The sequence below is a fragment of the Lotus japonicus genome, chromosome 2, assembly GCF_012489685.1.
Source record: "Lotus japonicus ecotype B-129 chromosome 2, LjGifu_v1.2".
Lineage (NCBI taxonomy): Eukaryota > Viridiplantae > Streptophyta > Magnoliopsida > Fabales > Fabaceae > Lotus > Lotus japonicus.
The window spans coordinates 5998037-6009726 of NC_080042.1; the positions used below are offsets into that span (position 1 = coordinate 5998037).

Here is an 11690-nt window from a genome sequence, read left to right on the forward strand (position 1 = left end):
CTTTGTTTATGATGCTCTTTTGATTCTTAATTATCTCGAAGTTGACTAAAACATCCTCTATTTTTTTTTTAATAAAGATTGGAAATTTCAATAAAGAGAAGAATCAGCCAGGATTACATCTAAGATGTGAGGAAGGACATTTCCACTCCAAACTGTATCAGAACAAGAAAAAGCTAAACTTGCTAACACATGAGCTGCACTATTCTGCTCCCTATAGACATGAGACACATAATGAATAACTAAGCTATCAGCCACCATGAGACAATCATCAATAATAAGCTGAATATCTGGATATAACCTCCCCTTATAATAACTAATAACCACGAGCAACAACCAGGGAATCAGTTTCCACAAAAAGACCTGAAAAATTAGCTTGCTTGGCCACACCCAAAGCCCACCTCAGCGCCAAAGCTTCTGCAAAAGTTGGATCTGCCCGCAGATTAGTGCTGCTAGAGGCAGCTAGCATGACAGTCCCCTCGTGATCACGAATCACACATCCAAAACCAAGCCAATCCCCTCTCACACTAGCATCAACATTTAGCTTTAAAAATCCCAAAGGAGGAGCAGTCCATTTACGCACACTTGGGTGATCATCACGAGCCTTATCAGAAACATTACTAGAAGTAAATTCCAGATCAAAATGGCTGGCAAGCTGGAAAGTTCTCACTGGGTCAGCAAGCTTACCTGAGAAGCACAAGTCATTTCGAGTTTTCCAAATTGACCAAAGCATGTGGCAGACAAGAGTTAAACATTCACATCCCTTATCACAAATAATCCTTTGCAGCCAAGTCCCAATTTCAGAGCTAGGATCAAGACAATGTAACAAACCAGCACCAAACCAAACAGCCCGCGAGAAATTACACTCAATAAACAAATGCTGCAAGTTTTCAGTAGCCTCAGAACACAAGGGGCAAGTAATGTCAAGAGAGATACCTTTCTTGCTTAGATTCTCCTTAGTAGCTAGAACCCTGTTCATCAGTCTCCACATAAACAATTTGATCTTGTTTGGAACCCCAATTTTCCAAAGAGCATTCCAATGGGGCCAAGCCTGGTGGGTAGTTGAGGTTGAGGGGACATCGCCGGGATGAGAGCACAACAATCTGTATGCAGACTTTACAGAGTAAAGACCATCACTGGATCCATGCCATATCAGTCTATCCTCAGGAAGCCTAGCAGAGAGAGGTATGCGCAGAACTTGTTCAGCCTCAAAAGGAATAAAAGAACCCTCCACCATCTCTTTGTTCCACTTTTTCTGGTCAGAGTCAATCAATATACTAACAGTAGCATCCAAAGGCAGATTAACACAAGGACTCCAAACCAAAAAACCAGGGTTATCTACCATCCATCTATCCTGGAAGATGTTAATACTTTCCCCATTCCCAATTGACCACCTAGAACCCATAGAAATCACCTTCCTTGCTGACATGATACTCCTCCAAGAAAAACTGGGTTGGAAACCCATTTTTGCCTCCATAAAAGAAGTTCTAGGGAAATATCTGCTCTTGAAAATTCTGGCCACTAAAGAGTCCTCCATATGCATTATTCTCCAGCATTGTTTACCAAGAATAACCTCATTAAACTTTCTCAGGCATCTAAAACCTAAACCACCAACCGCCTTAGCCCGCTTAAGCTTTTCCCAGCTCATCCAATGGATCCCTTTTTCCTTTGTACCACTTCCCCACCAAAACTTGGCCATCATACTTTCCATGGAAGAGATACAACTATCCGGAAGCTTGAAGCAACTCATCACATAGGTGGGAATGGCTTGGGCAACAGATTTCAAAAGCACCTCCTTTCCAGCACTAGAAAGCTTTTTCTCCTTCCAACCTTTGACCTTCTTCCACACCCTATCTTGGACCAAAGAGAACACGATCTTCTTGGAACGACCAAACACAGTAGGCAAACCAAGGTACCTTGAGTGAGATTCCACTGTCTTAACGCTCATCCTCTGCTGGATCGAAATTCTGACATTTTCAGGCACATTTCGACTAAAGGAGATCTCATATTTCTCAAAGTTAACCAACTGACCGGAAGCTCTTTGGTAAGCCAAGAGAAGAGATGAAATAGAGTCAGCCTCATGAACAGTAGCCCTTGCAAACAAGAGACTATCATCAGCAAAGAGCAAATGCGAGATGGAAGGGGCAGATCTTGCAATTTTTAATCCATGTAGCTGTCCACCAGAAACCTTATTATGTATCATACCAGAAAGTGCATTGGCACATAAGATGAAAAGATATGGTGAGATGGGATCACCTTGTCGTAACCCTCGAGAAGGAACAATTTTACTGCTTGGGTACCCATTTATAAGGACCTGATAAGAAACCGTAGTAACACACCCAAGAACAAGCTTAATAAACTTCTCAGGGAACTCCATTTTAAGCATCACATCTTTGAGAAAGGACCATTCCACCCTATCATAGGCCTTAGCCATGTCCAACTTCAAAGCCATCATCCCTTTTTTACCACTTTTCTTCTTCTTCAACCAATGGAAACACTCAAGAGCAATTAAGGCATTATCGGTTATGAGTCTTCCGGGAACAAAAGCACTTTGAGCAGGATCAATCAGCATAGGCAACACTCCTTTTAATCTATTAGCTATGACCTTCATGACAATTTTCATAATCACATTGCACAAACTTATTGGTCTGAACTCTTGAGGCAATGAGGGTTTCTTGCACTTCGGGATTAAGGTAATAAACATGGAATTGATGCTCTCAGGACTCTTCCCTCTATTCAGCACATCCAGCATGGGACTGGTAACAGAATTCCCCACAATATGCCAATAAGTCTGGAAAAATTTAGCCGGCAACCCATCAGGCCCTGGGGCTTTCAAGGGGTGCATTTGAAAGATGGCATAATGAACTTCCTCAGCATCAAAATCCCTGTTCAACCGCTCCTTGCCCCGCAGGTCAAGCTTCTCCATAATAGCTTGACAAACCTCATGAGAATCAGAAGGAACTTGGGCAGTGAAAATGGAACTAAAGTATCCATTAATAATATCAGCTACCCTCTCAGGTTTGTTCTGCCAAATACCATCACTTCCTTTCAATCTTTTAATAGCATTAACACTCCTTCTCTAGCTAGCCTTTGAGTGGAAAAAAGCAGAATTCCTGTCACCCTTTTTTAACCAGACAGCCCTACTCCTCTGCCTCCACATGGTCTCCTCCACCCGCAGCAAATGAGAATGTTCCTCCACCAACTCCCTGTACCTTTTAATATCTTCACTAGAGGAGTTCCAGCACCAGTCCTTTTGCAACTCATCCTCCAAGTCCCCAATTCTTTTCCTAATCTTGCCTGTGCTATAATGCTGAAAAGTAGTTTTAAGCCCTTGAATACTACCCAGCTTCTCAACACAATCACCTCCCCCACCAATCCAAGCATGCAAAATCTCCTCCTCACACATCGGATCCCCACACCAAGCCTCCTCAAACCTAAAAGGTCGAACCTGCTTCTTCTCATGAGGGGTAAAAACCTTCTCAAAAGAAATAGCAAGAACAACATGATCTGATCCATATCTTCCCAAATGTTGCACTGACCAGCAGGGGAACATTGCAGCAAATTCTGGTCTACTTAGTGCTCTATCCAGCCTAGCTTGAACATTGGCATCACCAGCTCTACCATTAGTCCAGGTGAAAGGATAACCAGAAAAACCAAGATCCAGTTGATGACCAGAGGTTTATTCTATGTTTATCGAGTCCTTCTTGTTTCTTTCTTTTCCTTTTTGAGTCCTTTATTGAGTTTTAAGTCAAGTTGAGTCCCTTTTTATTTCATAATTGCATCTGCATTAGTTTAGGTGTTTTTAATCAATTTATTTAGTCTTTTTATTAGTTTAGTTAGAGAGTAATTCCTATGGTCAGTTTTGAGCTGAAGTCCTTTGAATTCATGAGTGTTGATTGCACATTGGGGGTTTTATTTGCTGAATTGAATGAAAGGATGATGAATTATCATGATTAATGACATGTTCCAATGAGTTACATTGTTGTTTTGATGGTTTCTTGAGATTCTTTTCAGGTTTGATAGGTTTTTGATGGCTAATGATGATGGTTGAAAGCTAAGTTAAGAGCCATGATGATAGGAGAAGTGGGAGTTACAAAATTGAAGAAAAATCAGATGAGCCACGCATGTGCGCCATGTATCCCACGCACATGCGTGAAGCTCCTGTTGGAAAACCTGATGCCCACGCATGTGCGCCGTCTGATCCACGCACATGCGTGGTGGAAAAATCTGATGCTGCGAATTGTGCGATTTTGAGCGTTTTGCCCACGCATGTGCGTGGAGGAGGCCACGCACATGCGTGGATTACCGCTGGAAACTCTATAAATAGGGATTTTGTTATTTCTTTTAGGTATCTTTGTATTTTCTGAGCAAAACTTAAGTTCTAGTTTCTTGGAGCTTGTGGGAGGCTTCTTGGCACTCTTGATTCAGATTTTTGCTCTTTTAATTTGCATTATGAATTTCATAGCCATGCTTGGCTAGTTTCTCTTTGTACTTTGGGTGAAGTGAACCTTAGCTCTGATTATGGTTTAAACTTCTTACTTTCTTATATGAATAAAGTTTCTTTTCCATGTATCTTTTCTCTGAATCAATATTCTCTTGAGTGCACACAAGTGTTTTGCTTTCTTCTTGCACAACGGAAGTTGGTGAGGATTAAGGGACTTGGGATTAGATTGATTTGTTTGCTATCACTTAGGAATAAGGGTAGAAACTTATTGTGTTGGCCTGAACTTATAAACTTCATTCTTCAATTGAATTGACTAGGCACTAAGGCATTAGGTTTGGCAAATGAAATTGAATGATTTGCTTGATTAAGGAATTAACAAGTAGAGGTAGAGGCTATAACATCATGGATAAGGATTCTGAACTTCATATAAGAATTTGATTTGAGAACCATAATTGGACTAATTTGAGCTTTGTCCAGAGTACTTCTTTTCTGAATTATAATTCTAAGCTTTTACTCACAAGTGTTTTTCACACAATCAAACTTCAAACATATATTGCTTTTCCCCTTTACAATTATGAACACTAAAATCCTTGAACAATTTGATAAACAACTATCCCTGTGGTTCGACAATCTTTTGTATTACTTCGATCAATCCGTACACTTGCGGAATTGCTATCACCAGTAAACCATAATCCTCCACCACCATTCTCGATCTCTGAAGCTGAGTAGCCGTCCTAGGATTGCCTCCTCTCTTTTCCTCATTTGACAGAATATCATTCAGATCCCCAAAACCAAGCCAGCTCCCTCCACTATCCATAGCCAGAGATTTAATAAGCTTCCAAGTGTGTTCACTCAGATTCTGATGAGGAAAGCCATAAATGCCAGCTATATTCCAACTCACATCATCCTCCACACAAGCCACGACAATGTGATTTCCTGAAAAAGATACAAGAGAAACATCAACACTAGCATTCCACCACATAGCCAGACCACCCTTCCTCTCTTTCTCGTCCCCAACACAGTCTACAATCAAACAATTACTTAAACCAAAACCCAGACTTATTTTTTCAGTTTCAAATTTTTTAAGCTTGGTCTCCATGAGGAAAACCAATTGAGGAATCTCTTTTCGGACAAGCCTTTGCAAGGCTTCAACTGCACGGGGACTGCCCAAGCCCCGGCAGTTCCAACTTAAGAGTTTCATGGCTGTAGGCGATGTTGGTCTCCCAACAACGCCTCTGAATCAGAATCAGTCATACAAACTTCAGTGTAAACCCTCTTAGCCAAGGGACCCCTGCAGTTCTCATCATCAACCTCAATGATATCAACATCCACCAGATTTCTCTTCCTATCCACAGTTGGGAGGGCAGTAGAAGCAACTCTAGTCTTGTTAGAGTGAAGCCTCTTCCATCCCTTTCTCTTAAGCTTGCTTGAGGGCCTGCTACCACCAGAATCACTGCATCCAGGATTAAAGGAAAGAGCAGCAACTGGAACATGGTTCTCCTTATTATCTCCCTCAGCCAGTCCCTGAATAGCCACGTTACCAAGTGCCTCCAGGACCTCTTCAACTTGATGGGTCCTTGAACCACCACCAGCTTCCAAAGACACTACACTCTGATTACCAAACCGAGGCAGATCATCAGCAGGATCCACAACATGTTCATCAAGACGATTGCTCTCCACCAACGGCTTTCTTGGACTCAGCACTCGCTTAACCTCCTTATGGAGAACCTGCGTAGCAGCAATTGGAGCTTTCTCCGGCACCCTAGCACTATCCACCCTACTCTTCTGCTCAAACAACTTCACCCCCTGCTGAGAAGCACTTCCCAGGGATGAATCCTTGACAACCAGAGCACGAATCTCACTTGCCCCTTGGCTTCCTGGTTTCAACACCGATTTTCCCCTGACCAAACCATCATCCACAACCTTCTCACTTGCCCCTTGGCTTCCTGACTTCAGCACCCTACCCACACTGAAATCATCAGAGAAAGGTTGAACCCTCAGCCAAGGCCCATAAGGCAGATAAGAGGAATCACTATCCTCATCCACTACCTCACTCACCTCACAATCCTTCATCTGATGCCCGATCTTTCCACAAACAAAACAGAAGACAGGGAGCCTCTCGTACCTGAACAACACACGAAGCTCCTTCCCCTGCCAAACAAGCACAGTTCCTCTCATCAACGCCTTCGTCAAATCAACCGTAACTCTCAATCTAAGGAACAGGCCGACCTGATTCTCCAATCGAGCGTCCATCGCAACAAAGAATCCGATGGAATTTCCTAACCGCCTCGCAATGGACTCAGATTTCAACTTCAGAGGTAGATCGTACACACGGATCCACATATCCACCGTCGATAGATCGATCTCTGAAGGTTGGACCTCATCGCTGAACCTCTTCAGCACCAATATCATCCGATTGAAACTCCAAGGACCACCATCAATAACCGATCTGAGATCTCTCTCCGTAGCGAATCGGAAAACATACCGATTCTTCGAGATCTCCCTGATCTCCACTGGATTACGAAGCTTCCACGCCGTTGTAACAGTCTGCGTGAAGGCACGAACGTTGTAAGAGCTCTCCGTCCAAAGTTTACCAGCTAGGAGGAGAGAAGTGAGTTCATCTCCCCTACAATCATCATCCTCCACCGTAATACTACTCTGGATCTCACTATTAGACAGATCGAAGTTCCTCTCCATCGATGAAGTGCACCACAGAAAACTAGCGAAGCAGGTGAAAAAGGATGGAGAAAAGAAAAAATGGAATTAACGGTTGGGGAAGGAGGGAAAATGGAGGGGGAAAACGTGGAAAGGGACAGAAAACCAGATCCCTAGGAGACCCTAGGGGGAAACGCCATTAAAAAATGGAGATCTGACAGGTCAAGATGACTTAGGGAAAAACCTCCATTGAAACCCTAGCAGAGCCTCGGGAGGAGTTTAATCACATCTTACATATTAAAATAATAAAACATCCTCTATTAAGTATTTGAGAATGAGAATATAAAATTAGATATAGAAGCTGATTAGTTTTTGTATTACCAATTCAAGCGCAAATTGCCTACTCCATCCCGATTAGTGCATCAGAGTGTAGAGAGGTTGGCATTCTTATGTGGAAGTCTTAGCTGCAACTGTCTAGTGCCACTTGGGGATTGAGGAGCCACTTCATAACTGATATCACAGGACTTCCCAGAGTTTCTAATCCATCTTTGATCTTACTGCTCACGTTTATGTATTTTGTTTGAAGGGAACTTGTGTACGTAGGCAAATGTATGAATTGTCTTGTAATATTGAGATATTATTTAGTTTGATATTGTTTGATTGTAGGAGATAAAGAGAGATATTGTACATAATTACTTATTTTCTTAATTAGGTAGTCTAATCTCTAAATTGTAATTAGTTGTGTGTTTGTATTCAAGTAATAAAATTATACTTCCATAAAAACAAAAGTAATAAAATTATACTTTCTCCATATTTTAAGTTGGTATTATATTAGAGCTCCCGATTCCCGATTCTAGGGGCTCTACTTCGGTGCTCAAAACCCTAGCTGTTCTTATTACGACCTTCGTTCTTGGTCATGGCTCCAAGTGGAACCCTAGTGACCATTGTTCTGTTCTTGGCCACCATTGTCAACATATGTTCACCTACCGTGTGGCATCGTTGCTGCTCCAATCACCATCGTGTGCCACCGCCACCTCCACCGTGCTTGTTAACCACACGATTTAAAGACTACTTCTACATAATCGTGTTAGATCAGAGATCTAGATCGCACTTAAGCCTAAAATAAAATTACACATTTTTACAATACAAAGAAATATCAATGTATCTTTTGATATTGATTAGACTGCTAAATCAGGATCTATACATTTTGGCGAGTGAACCTTAACATCTGAACCTTCATTTCGGTGCACAATTTCTCCAATTCGCTCACTCTCCATTGCATTCTCTCCAGATTTAGTTTTATATCTTCTTTCTCTTCCAAGAAACTGTCTGTGTTGTCTTCATCATACAAAATGATTTGGGAAGGGCTCATGATTTCACTTCCTTCAATTCCAAAGTCACAAAGTGGAATATTCTTTTGTTGGCAAATAAGAGCCTGCATTGCAATCCTTGGAGGTATTCTGGGGTTCTTGGCTAGATCCTTGCAAGCTTCAAAGCTGAGTTTATTGTAATTAAGACATATGCACAACTTTGACCCCTCTTCAAATGAGATCACTGGACGAGACTGCAATTCATCAGTTGTGAAATTGAGGGACTCTTGTATAATCTTGAAAGCCAAATATGGTAGTATAAAAAGAGCAACAAAACCTTATCATTTGGATTTTTACAATACAACACAGACAATTGGCAATGTTCCCTTACTATTTGGACAGGGCACTTGACCTTATCTCTATTTTTTGTTTTGTTTTATGTTTGTTTACATATGACATTGATAGAGATCCCAATAAAAATATAAGATATTTTTTTTTCAGAGGGTTATGTTGTCGTTCTTAATTATGAAAATGCAAATTTTAGAATTCACCATTTATCTGTAATGACATGACATTTGTTACACTAAGTAATCACTTATCTTTTTTTGGTTACAAGAGGAAGAAAATAATCACTTATCTATGAATTATGAGATGATAACATTCGGGAGGGAATGAATAATTTAATTTTGTTTGACATCTGTCAACAATAGAGGGGGAAGAGGGAGAATCCAGATCCCCTCTAGTACGAATTGGAATTGGTAAATTTAGGCAAATTGTGTCAATTGAATTGGAACTGATACTTGCACGAGGCACAAGAACAAAAATGAAAAGCAAAGGAGTCATGGAGAAAGATGCGCTCACGAATGCTAGGGAGAAGGAAACGTGAATATGGTTTTTTTTTGCACCGTTAGATGCATCAAAGGGTTATCATTTAATGTTCAATTATTTTGAGTTTTCTATTGTAGTTAATTTTTTGAACCATAAGATGCATCTGAGGGTCAAGATTGCTGCAGGAGGGTATGGACAAAAACAATTTGTTGGAGAAGATCCAGATTCGGGGAAGAGGAATGTTAAACCAAATTGGGAAATATAGGATTTTTCATTCAATTTTTGCTCCAGCCGTTTTCCTTTTCTAGGATTGAGCTAAGATAGCTTGTTACAATTTCTCATGATTCTTTAGCATGAATTTTTTTGAAACAAGATTCTTGAGGAATATGATAATTTATAATGCATAAGAGCAATCATGGAAGGAAAATGTTTGGTAGACTACTAAGGGGTGTAGACTTAAAGAGTGAGAAATGAAGCGAAAAGAGATATAATAAATGTGATTTATGATATGATTTGATATAAGAGAAATAATAGATAAAGAGAAAAACATAGTGTTTAAGGGGTTTATGTACTATCAGTGCTGTATGCATCATAACTGGCAATTAGAAAAGAGTTTATGGTATTCACCTCAAGATAGATGTCAATGGCTCTGTAGACCCCATCAAAGCAATCCCTGGCAGAATCAGGCAAACTTTCTGCAGCTCCTAGGAATGTAGATATCTTGAGGTTCTGATCAGGGGATATCTCGGTCAAATACTTGTCAATTAGTCGACCAACCTTTTTCAGTTTCTGCACATTAGAGCCATTTATATCAACAAACACTTCAATCAATCTTATCACAAAAGTTACATCATAGTAAAGTCCCATATGATGCCCAGAAACCAGAACATCATCCAAAGTTGCTTGCTCAAGAATCCCACCAATCAATTTCTCCATTTCCATTCTGCACTCTTCACTTATCCCAAACCTTGATACAATCCTCAATACCCAAAAAATTCCTCTGCAAGAGAAAGGCTTAATCTTATTGCTAACAAATATGACCCCATAAGCAGCTGTTTCTGCAAGACCAGTATACTCACTAACCTCTCTTTTTGGAGTAACTGTTTTCAGATAATGAAGCAGAAACCTTGTGAGAAGCAAATTTTTGTTATCTGTAAGGTAGGCCCCATTACACTTAACAAACTTCTCAATGATCTTTGGGGGTAAAGTAGCAAAATCATCAAACCACCATGCTTTGCTTGGAAAACTTGACTTGATCATCTTGGGAGTAAGTTGGGTTGAAGAAATTAATCTCTTTGCACAATTGCTTTCAGGTGAAGATTGGGGAGAGGAAGATGAGGAAGTGAGGAGGTTTACATCAGAATTTTGAGCCATCTTTGCTGAAATTGCACAAATGATACTCTCCAGGAAACCACACCTTTCCAAATATGTATAAAATAGCTCACAACTCTTAAGGCTTACAAGTGTTTCATTCCATGTCCAATAATTGATTCCCTCAAGAAATGTTTCTGCTTGTTTCAAGAGATTGTTAATAAACACCTTCTCAGTCATTTCAAGATAGAGGGCACAACAATGGAGGATAAGCACATTGGATGTAGTTATGAGGATTTTGCCATTGTTGTAACAGAATCTCAGAACCAGCTCAAACCCATCTGGCCCTCCAGGGAAATCATTGATTTCAATACTCATCTTCTTGATATGACATCTTCTCTTTTCTTGATTCAACAATATCTTCACTCTTCCACAGTATTTTGATATTAATTTCTGCAAAAAAAATAAATGAACTTGATTCACCTGATATATTGGAACTTCATAATTTTTCTTTGGTTCTAAAAAATTAGAGAACAAATAAACAAATAAAACGTCTGAATTCCTTTCATACCTCATTCAAAAGGAATGTTTCCTCGTCATTAATGTGGATTTGCAAGTCACAGAGCTTTGACATTGCTGCTTCTTCTGCATTGAATAAAAATAGATGAAATTGTGCTTTGATGGAGCAGCCTCTGGCAAAAATGGAAATGATTATATATATGCAGAAAGGACATATCCAGCATGGCAAGGAATAAAAACCTCTTGCCCTATCCTTGACAAGATGTACTTCATTGTTTTTACATGGAAAAGGGTGTTTCATGTCAACTCTCTTTTCCAATTAAATCATGAGCAAGGTTTCAGCATAAATTACCCAGTCCCTACCTAGTTTATATCTAACATGGGTTTTCACCTTTGATTCTACAACTTTAATTAATTAAAATGTTATAGTTTTGGCTATTTTATAAGATAGATATCATGATGAGTGACAAGTTTTGAAGCATTTGTAAACTTAGAGGCACAGTATATGCATCTGATATTATATATGTTTGTATATTGTTAAATTGTCTCAATTTTGTTTTCAATGAGGGTATTCTCAATGGAGACACAATTCTGTTTGAGTCGAAAATATTCTAATAATGAGAGGT

General features: G+C 40.0%; 2 protein-coding genes across 3 annotated transcripts; both read right to left on the reverse strand.

Annotated features, from left to right (window-relative positions):
• Positions 1–5638: 5638 nt before the first annotated feature.
• Positions 5639–7138, reverse strand: LOC130735972 (uncharacterized). The gene has a single exon (XM_057587837.1). It carries the CDS (start codon positions 7136–7138, stop codon positions 5639–5641), a length of 1500 nt encoding a protein of 499 aa, XP_057443820.1.
• An 800-nt stretch (positions 7139–7938) lies between these two features.
• Positions 7939–11396, reverse strand: LOC130737467 (BTB/POZ domain-containing protein At3g19850-like). 2 transcript variants are annotated; one of them, XM_057589233.1, is made up of 4 exons: positions 11117–11396; positions 10318–10998; positions 9862–10023; positions 7939–8660 (listed from the first exon to the last, which is right to left on the reverse strand). In XM_057589233.1, the coding sequence occupies exons 1-4, from the start codon at positions 11363–11365 to the stop codon at positions 8295–8297; spliced, it is 1458 nt and encodes a 485-aa protein (XP_057445216.1). In that variant the 5' UTR covers positions 11366–11396; the 3' UTR covers positions 7939–8294. The 2 variants fall into 2 exon arrangements, with proteins under 2 accessions (XP_057445216.1, XP_057445215.1); XM_057589232.1 differs by having other exon boundaries at positions 9862–10998; positions 11117–11394.
• Between the last annotated feature and the right edge of the window lie 294 nt (positions 11397–11690).